The sequence below is a fragment of the Balearica regulorum genome, chromosome Z (assembly GCF_011004875.1).
Source record: "Balearica regulorum gibbericeps isolate bBalReg1 chromosome Z, bBalReg1.pri, whole genome shotgun sequence".
Taxonomy (NCBI): Eukaryota; Metazoa; Chordata; class Aves; order Gruiformes; family Gruidae; genus Balearica; species Balearica regulorum.
In genome coordinates this window covers 70767060-70789588 of record NC_046220.1, presented here as the reverse complement: position 1 = coordinate 70789588, position 22529 = coordinate 70767060, and the positions used below count along the sequence as shown (strand labels likewise).

General features: G+C 43.2%; 1 protein-coding gene across 10 annotated transcripts; it reads left to right on the top strand.

The window, feature by feature from the left end:
* Window positions 1-370: 370 nt before the first annotated feature.
* ZNF131 (zinc finger protein 131) lies at window positions 371-18192 on the top strand. Of its 10 annotated transcripts, none has more exons than XM_075740016.1 (8): window positions 476-597; window positions 4083-4221; window positions 4592-4693; window positions 5511-5655; window positions 8602-8965; window positions 9068-9290; window positions 13832-13962; window positions 16019-18192. In XM_075740016.1, exons 2-8 carry the CDS (start codon window positions 4098-4100, stop codon window positions 16679-16681), a joined length of 1752 nt encoding a protein of 583 aa, XP_075596131.1. In that variant the 5' UTR covers window positions 476-597; window positions 4083-4097; the 3' UTR covers window positions 16682-18192. The 10 variants fall into 10 exon arrangements, with proteins under 10 accessions (XP_075596128.1, XP_075596132.1, XP_075596131.1 ...); XM_075740010.1 differs by adding an exon at window positions 3350-3514 and having other exon boundaries at window positions 530-597; window positions 4088-4221; window positions 8602-9290; XM_075740011.1 differs by lacking the exon at window positions 476-597 and adding exons at window positions 1135-1721; window positions 3350-3514 and having other exon boundaries at window positions 4088-4221; window positions 8602-9290.
* The last annotated feature ends 4337 nt before the right edge of the window (window positions 18193-22529 follow it).

Sequence of the window (22529 nt, the reverse complement as noted above, 5' to 3'; positions counted from 1 at the left end):
TTAATTGCATTTTCCTTTCATCGTCAGAAACCAGCCGTGTCTCTCCCAGGGGCGGAACAGCTGAGGCCGCCTCCCCGCCGCCACATCGCCCTCCGGCGGGCGCCAACCGGCCGCGCCAGCCGCTCCCCCCGCCAACCCTCCTGCCGGGCGAGGTGGCCGCCCGACGCCGCCGGTGCTGCTCCGGCCCGGGCCGGCACGAAGTGACCGTCAGAACTGTCGCTTCCCGCGGGAGCCCCGCCCCGGCACTGCCTCCACCTCGGCAGCACAGCGGGTACCTACCCGGGGGGGGGCAGCGCCCACCCCCGACCGCGGCTCCTGCGGCGGCGGCAGCGCCGCCCACGCCCAACGGCCGCTGCCCCTCGCTGACAGACACACACGCAGACTATGAATCCCAGAATGCACCGGGCCGCCGAGCCCCGCCTTCCGCCGCGTGCGCGCCCTGTCGTGTGAAAGGTGACCCTGCCGTCACTTCCTTCGCGCGGTGGAGGCCGGGAATGCGAGTCGCGATTGGCCGGCACCCGCCCCGCTTTCCAGCGTGCTGGGGAGCAGGAAGCGGTAACGGCGGAGCGGGCGCCGCGGGACGAGGGGCTCCTCGCGGTGAGTACCTAGCGGAGCCGCCTTCCCACCCCGCGGGGCGCCGCGCCGCTGGGGTGCGACGCGGCCGGGAATTGAAAAGGGATCGATTTAATGCGCGCTTTGATGACGTAATAAGGACTACCGAGACGGCGGTGCTGCCGAGCGCACGGCTCGGTCAGCACCGGCCGAGGCCACTCCTCGGGGGCGCCTCCGTGGGATACTCGCGCCCGCCGGCCGCCGGCCGCACCGCTCTCGGAGCGCCCGTGCCCGGCGGGCACTCGGCGCTGGCTAGGCCTTCCGCCCTCTCCCGCTCCTGGGACTCGGCGGGCGCTCATTGGCTCCTCCGCCTGGGGCGGGCTCTGCCGCCCCCTTGCGATTGGCGGGGATCGCGCTGACTGCCATCAGCGCCCGCCAATGGGTCTGCCGCTAGCGAGTGGGAGGCCGTGGCTGGCCACGGGGCGCAAGGGCTGAAGTCCGGGCGAGCCGCGCGCGGGCGCTGGGGGCTCGGCGGGGCCGGGGCCTGCGGGAGGTGGGCGGGGCCCCGGGCCGGTGGAGCCCCGGGCCGGTGCGGCGGGTGGTGGTGCCGCCTCACGATCGCTGTGGTCGGTGACAGGCTTCTCTTGCCCCTCAGCAGTGCGGCCCCCGGCGTGTGGCTGGGCCGCCTCGGCGAGAGCGAGGCCTTGTCTGTGGCTGAGGGGACGGCTCTCATCCTTTCTGTGCCGTTGCTATTTTTGAGGAAAAACACGCAGCAAAGTGTGCAAGAAGTTCTCGTTTCTGTGTTACCTGGAAGCAACCACTGCTGTTGCCCACCAAACGCCCCTCAAGATTCCCCTTTTCTGAGGTGGCTACAGTGAGATGGTGGTGGTTCGGCCAGTCCTCAGACTGGACCTCTGGGTCATCTGAATTGTCGTAACATTGCTCTGCCAGCCTGCATTCATGTGTGAGCCACGTAGGCAATAAAACCAAATGCTTAAAATGTGAGGAGTTCCTATTGTAGTCCAGGGGGATAGTAATAAGATGGCTTCATTGAGGCGGATTTATAAAAACAAATCTGCCAATCATACGCGTATCATGTGAGATGCATCTGGTGTTACAAGCTGGTAAGGTTAAGTCAGTAGTTGACAGCGTCTTCTAGGAAAATCAAGGTAAACTGAAATAGTCCAGTTTCCATCACTTGTCTATGAGCCTACTTATAAGTGGCAAATTGTATCACTTCTGTCTGGTTTTCTCGACTGTACCTTTCACTTCCTCCTCCAAAGCAGTTGTGCTCTTATTGAATATATGTTGTTCTGTTGGGCTTTTTTCTGCAATATCACTTGAGTTTTTACAATTAGAATACTAAATGAATGCTGTAGCTGCGCTTAGATATGCAATAAATTCACATTTTTAACTAGTGCTGTGTTAATTCCCAACAATAAACTAGCAATCATAAGTTGCATGTTTTCTCATTCATGTTCTTTAAGTGTTCTGAGAAAGGAACTTTTTAAAATTTCTTATATTTGGTAGGGGGGATGTTATTGTTTGGAGGGGTTTTTTTGTAAGATGTCTCTGCAAATACTCAATTTGTAAGAAAATTGCAGTTGAGTAGGTGGAAATCGTGAGAGTTGGGGTCAAAATTTTATTTAAGGAATTATGCTTTTAACTGCAAGTCATCTGTCCTTTTACAATGTGTCATAAGTGGGCAAGAAGAATTAAACGGTGAAGTAAATGGCTGACAACTTCCCACGTGAGACTTTATGTGGAATACCAGATAACAGAAAAAAGGCAGGAGCTACTGGTCATCTGTCTTAGACCCAGCATTACAGATGAGGTGAAGTGAAGGCAGCAGCAGCAGCATCCGCTCCCTTCCACCTCACCTTCCCCCACGCCCTCACAGGCTGGTCTCCTCTGTCTCTTTTAAGACCCTGATAGGTGTTTCGGCATCTGCTTGGCAAAACAGTGATAGCAGGTAGAGCTAGACTGCCATAAATGGTTGCTTCTGCTCTTCTTTTTGTGTGCTCTTGGCAAAATGATTTCTCCATGGGCTGATTTTTCTGAGATGCGAGAAAGTGTGTTTTGTGGTGAAAATAGGAATTCTACGATTTCCTTTACTTGATGTCTGTTAGTCATAAGAAAATAACTGCTTTTATCATAACTGGGTAATTCTACTTCAGTTGAACCCCATATAAACATATGTGTGTTTGTTGTAAGTGAGGTAGAATTTGCACAGCTGCAAAGGGGAGTTAGCAAGTGGTGTGCCATCCACTGAGACGTGGTTAATACATGCAAGGAACAGTTTTGGGCTCAGGACTTACCAATTTCAATCATAGACAAAAACAATCTGCACCAGAAGTCAGGAAGCACTTCCTTCTAGCACTCTGAAGAAAACTGCTTCTTTGCTACACCAGAAGTTTCCATCTCTATATTCAATGTTTGGTTTGATTCTAGCTGCTCTCCTGACTTTCTTTTGTCCATACTAAGTATAACAGTATAGTGAAGGATATGTCTCAAATTCCTTTAAGACTCATTCAAGCCTAGTCAGAAACCACATGATCTTCAGTTAGACTGTGAAAAGAAACAATGTTTCTGTGCTAATGTGACTTGTGACTTGAAATGTCTTGGCTTTTGTCCTCCGTGTGAGCTGCGTGAATGTGGAAGATGGGTGCTGCTGCACAGATCTCAAGTGATTTTGCCCCGAGTTAATTTGTGAAATGATTTCATTGAAGTGCTTGGACCCTTTCTTCCAAGGTTCTTTTGCATAAGCAGCAGACTAACATCTGCATCTTGTCCACAGGCACGGAGTTCTGCTAAACCTCTTCAGGTTTGAGAACCTCTGCAGCTCCCACCCCCAGCTATGTTTATTGTATAAGGGAGGAAGAGCCATCAGATTACAAGTATATGTGTCTCTTTCAAAAGGTTGACAAAGAGTATTTCACCTTGCAGGGGGGGAGAAGTGTAAGTAGGCTGGGTGAATAAGATGTTCTTTGCTCTTGGGTGTGACAGCATATTAAATCCATGGCAACTCCTATGTACTCAGAAGCCGAAAAGTGCTGCTTTGTTACATCCTTGCACCTTGTGTTAACTAGGTGCAAAATGCGACTTAAATATGAAAATTTTAAGAACTGTTCTTCCACCAAGTAGATTGGTGGAATTGCAAGAAGTAAGTGTATAAAGATTCTGACATTATGCTGCTGAGGTCTTGCTGAATAGTTAGCTGCAGAGATGTTACATCCCTGCAGTATTTGCTTTGAGGGAGGTGGATCCCTGCTGCATCTGTAGAATAGAGAAATACATTTACCCACTTTTGCTGCTTTTTCGTGTGTATGAATAAGGCAGTATTCCACATCATTAACCCTACCATTTTCTACCTGTTAGCTAAAATCAGGTAAACTTGTTACCAAGACAGTTTAGAATTTCTATTGGTTTTGTAGTCCCTGAAAAGTGCTAGTTAGTTCATGTGTATACTAATTTGACTGTGCAAGCTGTGTACTGAGTGGCACAGTATTCTTATACCACATCTTTTGCAGACCAGTCCTTTTGCCATGGAAGCCGAAGAAACAATGGAATGTATCCAGGAATTCCCTGAACACTATAAAGTTATTTTGGATCGACTGAATGAACAACGTGAGCAAGACCAGTTTACAGATATCACTCTGATTGTCGATGGTACGTACAGGCTTGGGAACCAGTTGGTATACAGACAATTCTGAAAGCTGTGCTGGGAAGCTGTTGAGTTTGTCATGGGTCAGCTGTCAAACTGGGCTGCTAACCAATTCTTGGTTCTGTACTGGTGTGTGAATTGCTTGCAGAGTTTCATTTCAAAACTCAGGGTGAACAGAGTCTCCAGCCGTAATTAATGATTTTGCTTCTCTTTTCCAAACAAGGGACTAAATATTTTCAGATAGAAGCCCATTTTGAAACTGCTGTGCTATACTTAACATGTTTTCTAAGGATTTCCTGCATTTAATATTTCTGCATCTGCACTACGAGTGAGGAAGGTGTTATCTTAAACCAAAATTTTTGTATCTCTTTGTAGGTCACCATTTCAAAGCTCATAAGGCTGTTCTTGCTGCCTGTAGCCAGTTCTTCTACAAATTCTTTCAAGATTTCACTCAGGAGCCCTTGGTGGAGATTGAAGGTAATCTTGATTTACGCAAATAGAAACCTTCAGAGTTGTGTGCCCAAGCTGGAAATGAATGTTGTATCCTTGGTTCAGGCTTACATACATGCTTAGTCATATCAGTAGCTTTCTAGATGTCAGCTCTGAAGCAGCTATCACCACTGGAAGAGAACTTCCCCTTAAGAAAAATTAAAAAGAAAAGTCTTGAATTAAAACTTTTGGAAGGGAAAGTGTGAGGTTTGGTTCTGTGGGTGGTTTGGTTTTTGGTTTCCTTTTTATTTTTCTTCCCCCTGATACATGGCTAATGGAGGTCAGGCAGACCCTGTACATTTTTAGGACTAGCAGTGTGACATATAATCTTATCCCTGACAACAGCCATTCTGGTCAGGTGAAAAGGGCTGCCAGTGATGGTCAATGGCAGATGCCTTGGCTGGGGTGCAAGAGCAGGACAGACATGGAGCAATACTTGCCTGGTAGTCAGGGAGCAAATTCCTGGAGCAATATTTCAGCCTCTAGTACACTTGCTGCTCAGAGGTTTCTTGAGAGAGATTGTATTTTTGTGTTTAAATCTACACTTCTTGTTATTCAAACAGCTTTTTGTCCATCTTATCCTTCCTATGTTGTGGCATAACTCTGTAGTTGTTGCACATTAACTGTATGTTTCTATAGTAGACTTTTTATTCCAACATGAGCCTTTTAAGGGTGTCATCTTTATGAAACTGGCAGCTACAGTGCTGCGAGCAAAGTGGTGAGCAGGCAAGTATGCAAGATTCATCAGATAGGTGAGACTGAGGAACTGCTAAAAGAAACTGGTTTTCTTGTTGCTGGTATACAGGTGTAAGTAACATGGCATTTCGTCACCTAATTGAGTTCACCTATACAGCAAAGCTAATGGTCCAAGGTGAGGAAGAAGCAAATGATGTTTGGAAAGCCGCTGAGTATCTACAGATGTTAGAAGCAATCAAAGCACTTGAAATTAGGTAAGCACATAAGCTTTTTTTTCTTCCCAACACTGAAATGTAGAGTCACAAGAATCCTTTTACAAGAGCTAGCTGCCAGTATTTTGCAGTGCTGTTCCTTATCCTGCAACTCTCTAAACTTGTGTGGGACCATATAGTCTTCTACTATAAGATATGGGTCAGAATTATACAGGCTGAAAAATGTCACATTCTTTGGGCTGGAACTCGATGACAAGTGACATGGCTGGTAAATGTTGCAGACATTGTAGGGCTGTGACTTCGTGGTAATTAATACCAGGTCTCTGTGCTGATTGCCCACACCTGATTGACAGCAGGGTGTGCAGTGACGATGTGCCTCAGGTAATTAGACCACATTAACAAGCTTGTGCTGATGTTTTGATTTCATGGAGCTTTCTGCTATTTCTGAGAGAACAAGCAGTGATCGTAAAACTTCTTGCTGCAAAATTAACCTCTCAAAGGTCTTGAATGAATGTAACGGTTATAATAAGTTTTATATGGGATTAATACTTGATCAAATGTTGCTGTGGCACCAAAAACTCCAGTAGCAGGAGCTCCACTCCATTGCCAGACTTCAGCCTGAGAAAAGCAGGTGCCAGTCCCATCATGCTGTTTTTCTTCCCCTTCCTTCCCTTTCACTTTGTGAAAGTGCTGTCATGTTCTCATTCCTTCTGCATGCTATGCTGTTCTGATGGCATGAAACAAAAGGAGGGGCAGTAAGTGCTCCTAGCGCTATGGTTATTCTTGCTTTCTCTTCTAGACCTGCTGAAAGGTCTTAGCATTCAGGCTAAGGAAAGACTGTTGTTTCCTTTTTATCTCCCTATAGACATGTTAGCCAAGGAGAGTGGCATTTGCCCCAAGTTCCTCTAGTAGCCAGCTAACATTTTGTTTTAAAAAACCTCCATGACATGATATGCTGGAAATTTCATTTTCAACATCAGCATTAACTTCCAAATTAACTTATTCCATGCTTATTCTGTGGATTGGCAGTAGAGTTGAAAAGTAGGTATTTTTTTTTAAATAGGAAAGATATGGGATTATGCATTTCTAGTCCTACCCTCCAACCCCACAAACACCTTTTTTTGAGATTATTAAGATTAAGCATGATACCATCAAACAAGTTTTGGGTTTTTTCCAATTCAGGACAAAAAGCAGATCTTAACTGTCTGCTTGAGGAATTTAAAAGAAACTTGAAACTGGAAAAGTATGTTCTAATCAGTATCACTTTGAGGCAGCGTACACCAGTAGAGCTGTTGAACCAGGTTTCAGATCCATCCATCAAGCTAAACTGTCCAGCCTGCATTTCCCACTATTGTATGATGTTATGCAGCTTGTTGATTAGGCATCACTAGTAAACCCTGTAATTCTTATAAGGAAACAAATGTTTTGCTTAACGAACACACATGCAAGCCAGTCTATTCTTAAGATTATTTCCATTGTTCATAGATTTCGAAAAGTTCTTTGTGTGGGTTTGTTTGGTTTGGTTTAGGTTTGGGGGTTCTTTTGTTAGAAAGACAAACCGGAGTACCACTGTCAGTCTGTCTCCTCCACAGTAAGAGGGGAAAGAATTGCAATGCAGTGCCTCAATCACAGCTTTGACTAGAAGGGGTAAGCTTCAGAAACTTCAGCTGAAGTAGAGGTAATTAGAACTATTTGTATAATGCATTGAAGAGTTGCACAATGCATAATCTAGACTAGAAAAAAAACCCAACAGCCAGCTGTTACTCCTTAAAGTGCAGTTGTGTTGTATGTATGTATCCCTATTAAAAGTTTCACACAATGTGTTGAAGGATGGTAGTCTCCTCTTTGAGCAGATTAGTCTTTTGGTACGTGATCCTGGAGCTCCTTGCTGTAATGTGCAAAGTCACCTAGACACCAGAAATCCAGGCTAGATGAAACTGTAAGTTTAGCTGCTCAGTCTTCCTGTGTCTCAGTAGAGTAAGGGGCAATTTAATAAGCCGTATCCTGCATTAGATCATTAGCCACACATCTCTGACATGACTTACGATACTGGGCAAAGCCTTACCTCTCCTATTACTAGAAAACATGAAAGTGATAGGGAGTAAATTATGTGAAAGGATTCATCAGGCTGTGAAGGAAGGTAAAAGCACAGCTTACTCCTGTCAGTCTCATCTGAGGGGAGATAGCCACTCATTTTCGAAACTGATCATCAGTAGTAAAACCTCCAGCACATAAGCGCTGCAGATGATCTTGAGGGTGTGACTTGAAAGCATTGGCCCACTCTGCTCTGTGTTTGAGGTGGCATGCTATCCCTGACATCTTGGAGGAGGGGGTTCTGTATGATGCAGGGAGAACTGGAACAGAGCTGGTGGTTGTGTTTAAGCACAGAAAATTAAACTAGAATACTCTTTCCTCATCCCAGGGGCTTTTATTTTTACTTCAGCTGTTAGCTGTGTGCTTTCCTGAAGTATGTTTTAATAATCATTGTGTGAAGTCACAGCTGTAGTGTTTTCTTACAAGCTGTAGGCACTGCAGGCAGTTGTACACACTCTAGAGCTTAAGAGGTGAATAGCGTAGGAAGGACTTGAATCTTATTTCTGAGTAGGCAGGCCAAAGAACTCCTTCCTTCAGGGAAGTTTTCTTGCCAAGTATGGAATTTCACAAGTTTCTTAGATAAACCTGTGTCATTAGGTTAACTGGCCTTTCTTCTTCATAAGTGCTTTGTATCATTCAAGGAGAGCTATTTAAAACACTTTAGTAGCCTTATGTCAAAGGCTCTGCGGCTTTAACCATGCTATTTTACAGCTCTAAGGAGTATAGCTTAAGGACAAATTAGCTTCTGACATGCACACAGATTATGTGGTCATTCATCATTCAGCTTCTTTGAGAAACAGCTAGAGAGTGTTGGATGCAGAAGCTCAGTATCAGGCAGGAATTGGTATGTAGATGGTTATGGATCTTAAATGTGTTTATGCAAATGCTTTACAGGAACAAAGAAAATTCATCACCCTTAGAATCAAATCAAGCACAAGACAAAAATAAACCAAAAAAGAGGAAGATAGCTGAAACCTCTAATGTTATCACAGAAACACTGCCATCTGCAGAGTCAGAGCCTGTTGAAATTGAGGTTGAGATTGCTGAAGGGACGATTGAAGTGGAAGATGACAGCATTGAAACACTTGAAGAAGTAGCTTCTGCAGAGCAATCCATAAAGTACATACAGACAACGGGTACTTCGGATGAGTCGGCTTTGGCTCTTTTGGCAGATATCACCAGCAAGTATCGTCAGGGAGAGAGAAAATGCCAGATCCAAGAAGGAAGCGATAGTGCAACTGATCCCTCATGCAAACAGGTAGAAGGTATTGAAATTGTGGAACTTCAGCTGTCACACGTGAACAATTTATTCCACTGTGAGAAATGTAACCGTTCGTTTAAATTGTTTTACCATTTTAAGGAACACATGAAAACACATTCTACTGAGAGTTACAAGTGTGACATATGCAATAAAACATACCTACGAGAGAGTGCTTTGAAACAGCACCTCACCTGTTACCACCTTGATGAAGGTGGTGCCAGCAAGAAGCAAAGACCTGGCAAAAAAATACATATATGCCAGTACTGTGATAAGCAGTTTGACCACTTTGGACATTTTAAAGAGCACCTCCGGAAGCACACGGGTAAGAGTACTGCTACAGTCGTGTCCTTGTGGCCTTGGCTGTAGCATTTTGGATTTTTGGATGTTCTGGGGGAAATAGAGAATACGCTGAAGAGAACATGAGTCTTGAGTGCTAGAAATACTTGGCTTCTAGTTACAACTAAAATGCTGGTGTGTCTTTTTTGGTCATTTTTCGTTTGTTTCATTTTTCCACAGATGTAAACTTTTGAGGGATTGAGGTGGTTAAAAATAGGCACCTAAAACCAGAAAGCATTAATGAAGCTTCTCTCTCAAGTCTATTAAATCTTAAAGATTTTTTCAAAATAATTCCTTAAGGCATGTTTCCTTCTTCAGTAGTACCAAACTGAGGAGCTACCTGTATTTTCCCAATTCTACTAGTAAATGTTACTGTTGAAATATGATCTGAACTGTGAGCTTCTCAGTGGAGTACAATTTAGAGGGTTTCTTTATCTAACAATATCTGAGCAAATGCATATTAATGCATTAGGCATAAAATACCCCCTAACGATTCTCTCTTGTACCATCTTGTTTGGAAGGTTTCACCCTTGCTCTTGACATCTCATCTATGATTTGATTTTTCTTTTTAATTAACACAGGAAGACATTTTTAGTGGCTATAGTACACTTTTTTTACTGTGAAATCTGTCTCTGAAATCTGGATAGCATCTTTTGAGTACAAAATGATGTGTGCTCGCTCTTTCTTCTCTATAATATGGAGATTAAGATGCTACTTCATCTCACTGAAAAGTCTACTATCTGAACAGATACTGAGTGTTATACAGATAACTCTGAATGTAAAATATATGTGGTCCTGATCTTCCAGATGTTTTTGTTTAATATGTCAGTTATGAGTTATCACTAAGAATTTAACGGATGGTAGCAGCCCTATTTCTTTTGCAGCTTCTTGTTGTTGTTAAAGCCTTTTAATTAGAATTTCTTTATCTCTGTGTATGGGACTGCTGAGTATTGATATGACACTGTGTCCAGTCTATTCCCATTAGCCCCTTAAAAGTTCCATTTATAAACAGTCTTTGGCAAATCCTTATCCCCTGTGAAGGAGGGAGTGTTTCTCCATTATGAGCAATCCAAATACAAGCTATTTAACAAAAGCATTTTCAGAGAGAAGTTTGTGGCAGATTAACAGAGTAAGCCAAATAGCACAATATGTTGGTTGCTGTTGCAACAAAGGATTTTGGGGACAAAGCAATTTGATGCATCACAGGAGGCACAGAGTACGTTCTAAATATATATTGATACAACACATGAAATCTAATTACTTCTGGTTTAGCATTTTCAAAAGCCTTAAGCTTAAAATCAAAACAGATACTACCATTTAACTGTGGTCCTCTAAGGTCAGCAGAAAAAATCCTATGCAGCTAAAAGCTTTCTAAGTTCTGAATTCTGTATAGCACTGGTTGAATGCTAAAATGAAATTAAAAGGCCTGGGAGAAGAATGTCCTACAAAGTGATTAAGCAGCAACAGGATCAAATACAACACCAGTAATAGCATAAAAATAGCAATTGGGGCAGAAATAGACACCTTATCAGTGTTGGTAATTCTTTTTGATGCAGTAATTTGACATTGCCAATGGCTGTTTTCTTTGTCTTAATAAAAGAAAGGAAGGAGATCCATGGAGTTTGTCTCACTTATGCATACAGTACCTTAAGCAGCTTCTGAATCTCTGAAAAAATACCTCAAAAAATGTCTTGCATATCATGTAACTCTGAAAATATTAACAAAGTCATCTCCAGAACTTAGGGAGGGGTTTTGGTCTTACGTAAGCGTTATCTTTTTCCCCCTTATGAGTATGGATCAGATATCACTTGGTGATCGTAAGTAACGCCCAGGACAGAAATTCTGCAATGCTGCACTTAAGTACTGTATATCTGTTGAGTTCAATAGCTCTAATTTGTCTTATACAAGAAAAGCAATTTCCTCACACAGAAATCAATCTTGGAATGAAGCTGCTGCTCACAGCATGCTGCTCTAATCCTGTTATTTTGCAAAGCTTATATTTCCTAGCAGAAAGAGACACTGAACAGCTTTGACTCCATTTAATTTTACTGGAAATTTTGACTGCTGAATATTTCTCAAAGTTAGGCCCTCTTGATTTTTTTCTTCTTTTCATTTTATGGAGTGTGTGTGTGTGTGCTCACATTAGTGAAGGTGGAAGTGAAGAAGTTGTGATGTGCTCCAAGCAGCTAAATTAATCTGCCCTTGTCTGAAAACCCTGTAACCGAAGTAATTTGTATACCAGCTTCTTAGGAAAAATTAATTAAGGTATTTGTCATGCTTGGTAAATCTGAAATAAGTTTTCCAGAAAGTGTAATTCGAACTGGAAATAACATCTTCCATAGGAGTGAATTAATGGGCTCTATTTACATACCTTGGAATAAATGATCCCCAGAAGTTCATTTGATAAATGTCTGAAATGCCTGCCTTTGTGTTTGTGGAAAAAAACCCAACAAACTAGGTTTAGTATTTGTCTCTAAACCAAATCTAAATAATGATATGGTAGCTTTATGGTGATGGTTGAATTCCCTGGTATTTCTTACCTATTAGGCAAATAAAAGTCACTGTGTTAGTTATTAATTTCTTTGGGTTAAAAAATACTTATTTGGGGCAGTCTCCTTCCTGTGACTGTCAGATTATAAAAGACCAGCACAATATTGGACTATCTCCAGTCAGAATTTCTGTCCTGTGTATTACTTACAATTGGCAAGTGAAATCTCATCCATTCTCGTAAGGGAGGGGAAAAAAAATCATTAGATCAGGCCAAAAACCTCCCTGTTTGTAAAATCTCACTTAGATGAGACTAGACTTGTGGTTGGATGACACACAGGGAAGGAGAAGCAAGTTGTCACCTTTAGCTGAGGAGTTTAGCCTGCAGCTTTCTAGTGTGTTTCTTGGAGAGGAAAGGAGAAAAGACAGCCGGCACGCTCTCTGTGTTTTTCATCACTGCTGTGACTGGTGCAGCTCAGGTCACAGCATTGATTTGTACTGTGCAAGGAGTCACACAAGGTCTTTTGGCCTTTGGATATTGCCACCATTATCTTTGAATTGTCACTTTCAGACACTTTTGGCAGAATATGTTGGAAATTACTGAAGAATTGGAGTAAGAACGGAATAAATCTGTCCCTGACTGGTGCCTTGCTCCAAGTAACTATTTAAATGTGACCAGATAATGGGGCAGGTGAAGGTCTGTGGTGCAAGTATTGTTCTGTAGTATCCATTAGTTGCTTGGGCAAAGGCTGTGATTTTTGACCTGCAAGTTTGATGGCAGTTCAGCATCCTCTGCATTACCAGTACAACAGTCTCCAAAAACCATTTTGTAACCATTAGGGTGAATGTTCTATGAATGTTCCCACCATTTAACATTTTTCTGTAGCATTTAGGTGTATAAGTGAGAATTATAGGCTACTTGTGGATTTCTTTTGAAAAGCTAATTAGGAACTTCTGAATATCTTTATTTCTGCAAATACAGATTTATTGGTTTTCCATCTCAACAGTCAGTAACTACTGCATTCCTGAAAATGCAGGCTTTTAAACTAGCTAGGATAGATTCTTATGTTATTCACTAAGGCATTTCAGGCTCTTTTGGAGTTCATTAAGCCATTTGTTTCAGTTGTGATATTGGTGTCAGTACCTCCACAGATTAATTATCAGACTTTCAGAAGAAACATACTGCTCCTAATTTTTTTGTACTCTAATTTCCTTGAATTTCATTGTGGTTTTGCATGGTGAAATTAGTAAACAGAGATGCCACTTGTTCTTTGTCACTACTTGATGACAGTAATAACAATATACTACTTTGGATGAAAAAGAGAAAACGACTCAGCCTCCCCTGCTGTTGTCCTTAGCTGGCTTCTGTATTTGGTACCAGGTTTGGAATGAAATGGCTAAACTGAAAAGAATTTTTATCTTGCTTGTGCCCATTTATGTCCCTCTGTGCTTTCTCTTCACTGTATTTTTGAGGGGAGGGAGTGTTGTTTGTTTTAATACTGATGCATTGTTACTTAGTGGTCATTCCCTGCCAACTTCTTTTTCTGGAGCTCAGTTTCAGCTCTCAAGCATAAGCTGTTCTTTTTCTTGAAAACAAAACTTTGTATTATTTATATACTTCCTTCTTTGATGTGTCACTTTGTATATTTACTAATGTTGATTTTTTTTAACTGTAAATATTATCAGATTAAAAGAGAGAAATAGCTGCTATTTCTTTAAGATATTTTGTCAGTAATCTTATTTCCATAGAAACTTAAATGTACTTTAAATGGCACTGGTAATTGTTACATTGTTTTTTATCTAAATAAGAGTTATGACTCCACATTAGATTTTTACACTTTTATTTACATAAATAAAGTTCACATAGAATGTCTTTCTCTCCTTCTGTAGAATAATCCAGTTGGCCGCATCTTTACAGCGTATTTATCACAATTTATTGTGTTTATATATTACACAAAAGGGAGAGAGAGGAAGAAGAGAGAGATGACAGAAAACTGGCTGGGTTTATGCACTTACAAATCCCTGTATCTGTCTTAACAGGTGAAAAACCATTTGAATGTCCAAACTGCCATGAACGTTTTGCTAGGAATAGCACGCTCAAATGTCACCTGACGGCCTGTCAGTCTGGAGCTGGAGCTAAAAAGGGAAGAAAGAAGCTGTATGAATGTCAGGTGGGTAATGGAAGTAGCAGAGCCTGAGGCTAGTTACCTCCTTGCTGTGCTGAGGGAGCGTGGGAGTACTGAGCAGGAAAGGCAACAAGAGTTGGCTTATGTCTCCAAGAACTTATTTTAGTAAAATAAATATAAGGATTGCATTCAACTACAACATGCAGATAAATTCTTAGATATAAGTAGTTCTATTTAAAATATGGAATTACTGATATGGAGCCTCGTAATGCTTACAATCAGTGAGATTCTCTCTCTCTCTCTCTCTTTCCCCGTCTATTTTTTCCCTTTAGGATTTCAACTTATTCAGTTCACAGGATGGCTGTGGTTTGAGGTTAAATTGCATTGTGTAGTGAATAAAACTGCTCGATATCAGCTTTATTTGTTCCAAAAGTGGGAGTGATCTTATTCACAGAAAACATTGAATACTGCAGGAGATTAATTGTGTTGCTAATCAAATCATTTAATAGGAAGTTTCACTGATGCTGTTGCATCATTTAGTTGTTATGCTAATCTGCAGTTAATTCTTGGGAGCACACCTTGATCTTAAAGATAAGCTTGTTCCAAATGTGAGAATTACTGTATAACACAAAGTTGTACCTAATAGCTTCATTGAACATTCTGTTTTGTCTTTGTGACCCTTTGGTCTAATTCCTTTGTGTCATAGCTTTCTCTTTCTAAAGTGATACCACATCCTCTCACAGATGTTGTGAATGTGGATTAGCAGCCTACGGAAACTGCAGCAATTCTTGGATGAATTTTTCTCTCTTTGGAACTAAATTGGAATAGTATTCAATAAATCAATCTTGGCTCACTGAACAAAGAGGAGAAAACAAAATTGTGCTTCCTTGATGAGCACTTTTCGTGCTCTTCAGTGTATGCCTTGAGTACTGAAATAGGCTCCACGTGGCAAGAACAATAATTATGTGCTTGGGCATTACCAATAGTCATTACCTTTATGTATGGCTAAGTAATTTTGAGTGCTTATCTACAAGATGAGTATTTTAAGAAGTGTACGTGCAACTGCTTTCTAAAGCATGAGGCTGGGGGGAAAAAGCATGGCGCTACGCAACACAAACTGGTTTTAACAGACTTCAGCAGCAAAATGGAGATATTTAGCTCCACTACACAGTCCTGATCTTGAGTTAATCCCTGTCAGATATTCCATCATCCTTCTGTCTGTTGCTGAAAATTGAGGAGGTGGAACATTCTGTTTCAAAACTATTTGCCAGCAGTGAAGGGATGTTGAAACATGTTCTCTCTGCAGGCAAGAACACTTGCATGGACAGATTCCTGAGACTGTTTCTTTACTCCAAGCCTGACCTTACCCCACTCTTCTCTCTCCCTCTCCTACCCTGGCACCTCATTCATTTCTGCAGTCTGTGTGGTGTTTTCACGTACCTCAGTGCCAGCTGAAGGGAAGGAATTGTGCTCATGTGCTTTGTGAAAACAGTGTGTCTGCAGTTCAGGCAGTACTTTTATCTGGAAAAAAATTAAAGGGATGGAGTTTTAAAAGAGTTTATTTGCTGAAATCACCCAAGTGTATCTTTGAAATGGCAAAATGAGTGAGTTCAGTCTAGCCAGTTAAACCTTACAATGCCATGAGCAAATGAAAGCTGATAAGGAAAAGTCAGCTTGTAGTACTGCATCTAGAAGGTCAGTAAAAGGACAGTTTGTGTTACACTTTCATTGTACAGTATTATTACATAAATAGCTTTCAACCCAACACTCTAGCACCAGACACTTATTGGGGCATTATACTGTATGTGAATTTCACATAAGGTTAAAATAAGAAAACTTTCAAATGCTGTACTGACTCATAAGTTTAAGTATCCTGTGTATGCACAACTCAAAGTAGCTCACTGTTTCTTAAAAAGAAATAAATTAATACCAGGTCTTCTGTTCATCTGAAGCTGACTTCTCAGCTTTTACCTCTAACATATATGGGTTTTTATTCCAAGTAGCAAGAGGCTACACTATGTGAAGCCATGATCTGAAATAAGCACTATACTTTGTTATATTTCTGTTGGCGCTCTTTAATATACTTTATCTTTTGTTTCAGGTTTGTAACAGTGTGTTTAACAGCTGGGATCAATTCAAAGATCACTTGGTAATACACACCGGTGACAAACCCAACCACTGTACCTTATGTGATTTGTGGTTTATGCAAGGCAGTGAGCTGAGAAGGCATCTCAAGGAAATGCACAATATTTCTGAACGAATAGTGACAGAAGAGGTTCTTCCAGTGGAAGCTGTCGAAGCTGAACCAGTAACATCAATGACTATAATAGAACAAGTGGAGCAAGTCCATGTCCTACCAGTAATTCAGGTACAAGTGGATCCTGCACAGGTTACTGTGGAACAGATGCACCAGGATCTCATACAGGACAATCAAGCGAAAGGCACACAGATGGAGGAACTGCAAGAACAGGTGCAAATTAGTTACTTGGAAGTTGAACATATTCAGACTGAACAAGGCGCTGAAGTTCATGTGGAGCAGTTACATGTTGAGCATGTAAATCAAATACAGATGGAAGAAGTACAGGCAGAACTTATAGATGGAACACACCTGGAACAAGTAGAATATGAAAGTGTTGATCAAGGAGAAGCAGAAGAAAAGGAACCTAATCAAGTAGATGATGCAGATAAGGAAGATCATGAACAAGCTGAAGACTTAAAAACTCAACAGTTAGTGGACACACAGAATGAAAAGGTGCATGACTAGGACAAACACACTGCACAGGTTTAGGAATGAAATACCAAATTATTTTTGTTAACTTTTACATTGGTTTTGAACCATCAATGGTCACCTTTCCAATGTGCTGTCCATAGGAAGCTGGACAAGTGGACCAAAATTAGTTTTCTTCATGTTCAACTAAACTTCTCTCATATGTGAAAAATCTTTCACATTCATGTAATACCATGGAACAAAAACTACCACAGACATGGACAGCTTTGTGGGGATTTTAGTAATGAATAACTTGTATCATTGTTACACCATCCCTGGGTATATGTAAGAGTAACTTCACCTCTTTTCCTCTTGCAGTTGGAGCAAACTCTTGTTGTAGATTTGCAGGGTGTCTGTGGCAGAAGAATCAGTAAAATCTGGTGGGTTCTATTGTAAGTGGCAATTGCCTACCTGTGATTTTCAGAACAGACTTTGCTGTATCCTAACAGCGGTCCCTAGCTTTCAGGCTGGAGAAAAAACATTGTTGCTGGAGGTCTCTGAGCACAAAAATCCTGTGCCTTTTCAACACTGACTGGTTAAACGTCCACAAAGTTCCTAGAGTGTTCAAGAACCTAGTTCAGCAAAAGGCAATGTAAATAATGTTATAGTGCTTTATATTTTTGCTTAAAATTGTCGGCTACTGATTTTTTTTCTTTTTGTGTTCAATTTAGAGGCAGGGGGCCTGAGGGAGGAAACTGATTCCATGTGAAGGCAGCAGGACATTTTAAAAGGGACACTTTAAAATAGGAAAAGCTCAGTAGAGTCTGTGGTAAATATGAGCTGGAAGAAAGCTACCAGCAGACTCTTCTTTTATAAATTGTAATTTTTTTTTAATGAATATGTTTAAACATAAATATAGAGGAGACTTGTCTATATGGTATCAGGTTCCTGTTTTTTGTTTCATGAAATGAAATTCTGACACTTGACACAAAGATGTGCTAAACGTAAAAGCCATAGGTATGAGTGCTAAACGGTGGGATTGAAAAGTAGGAGTGTAAATAATTTAATCACTATTAGACAATAAAACAATACCAACCATGAAATGTTGCATTATTTGTTTCATCCAATAAATTAGGAACAACTGAGTGGCAGTTACAGTGCCAGCTCCCAGTGGTAAGAATCAATCTCATTTTTAATAAGATTAATAGGTCTTTACTGTAAAGTTAGATTTGTTTAGAAAATACTTGTCTAGCTCTATGTTCAAGGATGCTAAGGACTTCTAATTCTCAATTATTGCCTTGAGATTAGAGGTGCTCCACACTTTGAAAAACTTTCTTTTCAAAGCCTTAACTGAAGGGAGGAATTTTTGCAAGGACATTCCCTAATGTTCTTGGTAATCCTGTAGATCTTAGTTAAAATCAGGCTTTTCTATTCAGTCTTCTCCAAATGCAGAATGATTTCCTGGGATTTGTGCTTTTATTTAGTCTCATTTAAAATGGTTCTTGTGTTTCATCATAGCCTTTGAGAAACTGTTGCAGAACAAACGTAGATCTCAATTAAAATTTCAAGCAGTTTGATTAACTAGCATTCTTTTTTTATGATGTTTTCTGAGATGCAAGTAATATGTGATGAGATTCTGTGCAGAAGGAAGAATTTGGCCCAATGTTAATTATGAAAATAAAAGTTGGCTATTGTATTTATACCTGGCTTCTGTTAAGAAGCCTGTCTTTTGATAACACAGAGAGGACAGAGCTGCTTGCTTAGCTGCATAACTCTAATTTTTTAGGTATTTGTGCATATAGACACAATGTCTGAATCTGTGGAATTAAAGAAACAATCTGGCTGTGTGTCTAACCAATTAAACTAACTTTTAAGTAATTTAAGTCCAATGTGAATTCAGCTGTTAAATGGTATTGGTAGCAGGGATGTGGTTTGGCAAGCACAACTGGGTATTTCCTTGATCTGTTTATCTCCCCTGTCCAACAACAGTTCATTAATTTGGTAGGAGAGAAATGATACTCTGTTGCTGCACCCAGTGCTGCCCCAGCAGCGTGGGTGGGGGCGTGGTGGGACCATGAGCAATCCACCCCCCTCACCCTGAGGGACAGGATGAAAGGCTCTCCTCAGGTGCTCAGGCCACACTGCCCAGGTCACAGAAGGCAAAAGGCAGGGACTGGGAGAATGAAGAACCACCCACTGAAGGAGAAGATTAGGTGCACCTTCAGGTTCCTTAGATGGTCTGACACAAGTCCATGGGACCTGATGAGATGCATCTGCAAGTCCTGAGGGAACTGGTAGATGAATTTGCTAAGCCACTCTCCATCATATTTGAGAAGTCCTGGCAATCTGGCAAAGTTCCCACTAACTGGAAAATGGGAAACATAACCTCCATTTTTAGAAAGGGAAAAAAAGGAAGACCAGTCTCACCTCTGTGCCTGGCAAGATCATGGAGCAGACCCTCCTGGAACCTGTGCTCAGGCACATGGAAAAGGAGGAGGTGATTCGTGACAGCCAACATGGCTTCATTAAGGGCAAATCGTGCCTGACAAATTTGGTGGCCTTCTATGACAGGGTTACAGCATTGGTGGACAAGGGAAGAGGGAAAGACATCATCTTGCTGGACTTGTGCAAAGCATTTGACACTGTCCCGCATGACATCCTTGTCTCTAAATTGGAGAGACATGGATTCAACGGACAGACCACTTAGTGGATAAGGAATTGGCTGGATGATCGCACTCAAAGAGCTGTGGTCAACAGCTCAATGTCCAAGTGAAAAGCAGGGATGAGTGCTGTTGCTCAGGGGTCGGTACTGGGACCAGTATCTTTGTCAGCGACATGGACAATGGGATCAAGTGCACCCTCAGCAAGTTTGCCAACGACACCAAGCTGTGTGGTGGAGTTGACACGCTGGAGGGAAGGGATGGCGTCCAGAGGGATCTTGACCGGCTGGAGAGGTGGGCCTGTGCGTACCGCATGAAGTTCAACAAGGCCAAGTGCAAGGTCCTGCGGGTGGGTCAGGGCAATCCCAAGCACAACCGTAGGCTGGGTGAGGAACGGATTGAAAGCAGCCCCGAGGAGAAGGACTTGGGGGTATTGATTGATGAGAAGCTCAACATGAGCCAGCAGTGTGCGCTTGCAGCCCAGAAAGCCAACTGTATCCTGGGCTGCATCAAAAGCAGTGTGACCAGCAGGTCAAGGGAGGTGATCCTGCCCCTCTACTCTGCTCTTGTGAGACCCCACCTGGAGTACTGCGTCCAGCTCTGGGGTCCCCAGTACAAGAAAGACATGGAGCTGTTGGAGCAAGTCCAGAGGAGGGCCACGAAGCTGATCAGAGGGCTGGAGCACCTCTCCTATGAGGACAGGCTGAGAGAGTTGGGGTTGTTCAGCCTGGAGAAAAGAAGGTTCTGGAGAGATCTAATCACGGCCTTCCAGTGCCTGAAGGGGCCTACAGGAAAGCTGGAGAGGGACTGTTTACAAGGGCATAGAGTGACAGGACAAGGAGGAATGGATTTAAACAAAAAAAGGGTCAATTTAGATCAGATGTTAGAAAGAAATTCTTCCCTGTGAGGGTGGTGAGGCACTGGAACAGGTTGCCCAGAGAAGCTGTGGAAGCCCCCTCCCTGGAAGTGTTCAAGGCCAGGTTGGATGGGGCTTTGGGCAACGTGGTCTAGTGGAGGGTGTCCCTGGCCATGGCAGGGGGGTTGGAACTAGATGATCTTTAAGGTCCCTTCCAAACCAAACCATTCTATGAGTCTATTCTATGATTCTAAGTAATAACTCCACTGGAGAGCCTTTCCCTTTGCAACCCCCTCTTAGCCTACAGTTTTCTTCCCAAACATCTGAAACCCAAATTGCTCCCACTGGTGGGGTCCCGCATGCCTCCTTACTGATACTCTGGCAGGTGAAACAAAGGCAGAAATAGAGCTGATACTCTGGGAGGGAAGATTGATGGAGGAGTCAGTACCTCTGGCTGCCCTCTGGAACGGCCACCTTGCCATCCTCTTTCTGCCGCAGATGTCTCTAAAGACCCAACTACATTTTCTGTGCACCATTGGATGAGTTCTTCCCTCTAAATACATACATACTGCTGGTCCCCAGAGGCCTCTGTGTGCAGGTACTGGCCTGTAGCTTGCAATAGGGTGGCACACGGAGTGAGTGAATTTATGCCAAATGAAACCAAAAGCTAAAGCAGTGGGGTCTAGGCAGTGAGAAATGGAAAAGTGGGAATGAACAAAAACCTGTGAGGTGTGTCTGGAGGTAAAATAAAATTCAGCATTAAATTGAGACCAAGGTTAGAGGTAGACTTTTAGATTTATATGTGATCTACATGGGAGGCCATAAGCTACTTTTGAAAGTAGAGCAGGGAAAGGGAGCTGATCGATAGTTTGAGAAATGGTGAGTTATTTGGGCAATATAAGAAAGGACTAGCTGCTGCTTTTTTTTGTTTTTGCTTTTTTTTTTTTTTAACAATGGTGTTCCTGAGCCAAAGCATGTTTCTTCCATGGGGTTATGAGGATGAGATCAGATGTCAGTCCTGTGCGAAATGGTTACTAGAGGAGGATCATGCAGCCTCTGCTTTGTTTCACCTGCCTGCAGTGATGCTAATTAAAATTAGCTAATGGTGCAGAATATGATACTGTCTTACACAAAATATATAACTCATTATGTCCAATGTGAAAACATTTATAACATGTTCAATTTATTTGTTTATGTTTAAGGGTTGAAGTATCTCTTCTACAGGGACTACAATGAGAATGTAATGTGCAGTTAGATTTTATTGTTGTTGCTGTTTCCAACACCTCTATTCTTGAACTGTAGTGTTTGCTGCTAGCAAGTGACTTAAAAATGAAAGCAACCTGTTGATAATGAAAAAACAAATAATTTGTAGTTTGTCAAACAACTGTGACAGCTCAGGCAGGTACAGCAGAAGCTGGAGCCCTTTCCTGCCTCACCAGCTCCCATCTAGTCCAGCTTCAGCCACGGCTGGACTTGACTTTGTAAGTGTGTCCGTGTTCATGTCCTCGCCCGGGCTTTGCGCTCAGGGTGACAGATGCTTGCACAGCTCCCTGGTGCTTCCTGCCTGCCGGATTTTTCTTTGGACCGGAGCCTTGACATCTGTAACTGTCTCTGCTAGGGCTTGTCTTTCCCGTTCCTTTAAATGAGGGCTGGCGGCCTTTTGAGGAAATAATTTGTACTGTTAAGAGACCAGGAGCTAGGAAGGGGGGGGTGCAGGCAGTCGCTCCTAGGGTGCGGGTCTGAAACGGGGGGACAGGAGTACCTGGAGGGTGTAAGGGGCCGCTGGCGGCTGTGCCGGCTGCCGAGAGGGGAAGCGCAGCCGGCCGCCGGAGCTGTCCAAGGTTTGGAGGCAAAGGTGGCGGCCCCTCAGCTCGGGCTGCCGGCAGCGCCCTCAGCCCGGACCGCCATCGCCTTCAGCCGCGGCTGCCGGCCCCCTCAGCCAGCTGGCCGGGAACCGCGCGGCCCCCCCGCCTCTCCCGGGGGAAGGGCGTGGTGGGGCAGGAAGGTCTGTCCCAGCCGCGGGAAGGGAGGGACGGCGGGCAAATGGCGGGCAGCCCGACAGAGCAAATGGCGGGCCGGGGCTGTGGGCCTGCGGCGGCGCTGAGGCCCGCCATCCGGGGCTGCTCCGCTGGGCGGCGGGAAGGGGCGGCGAGGCCCTGCGGAGCCGGGCTGGGGGCAGCGGGGGGGGGGGAGCCGCCTTTCGCGTACCTGCTTGTCCGGCGCAGCCTCTGCCAGGGAGCTGAGCGCTCGTTCCTCTGCCTTCCGGCGCTCTAACCGGGGGGCGGCGGGGGGAACTACCGCCGATGTGGCCGAGCCTTCCTCTCGAGCCTCTGCCTATGCCGCCGGAGGAGTTTTAATAATTTCGATAGCACTTTGTCGCTGTTGCTTT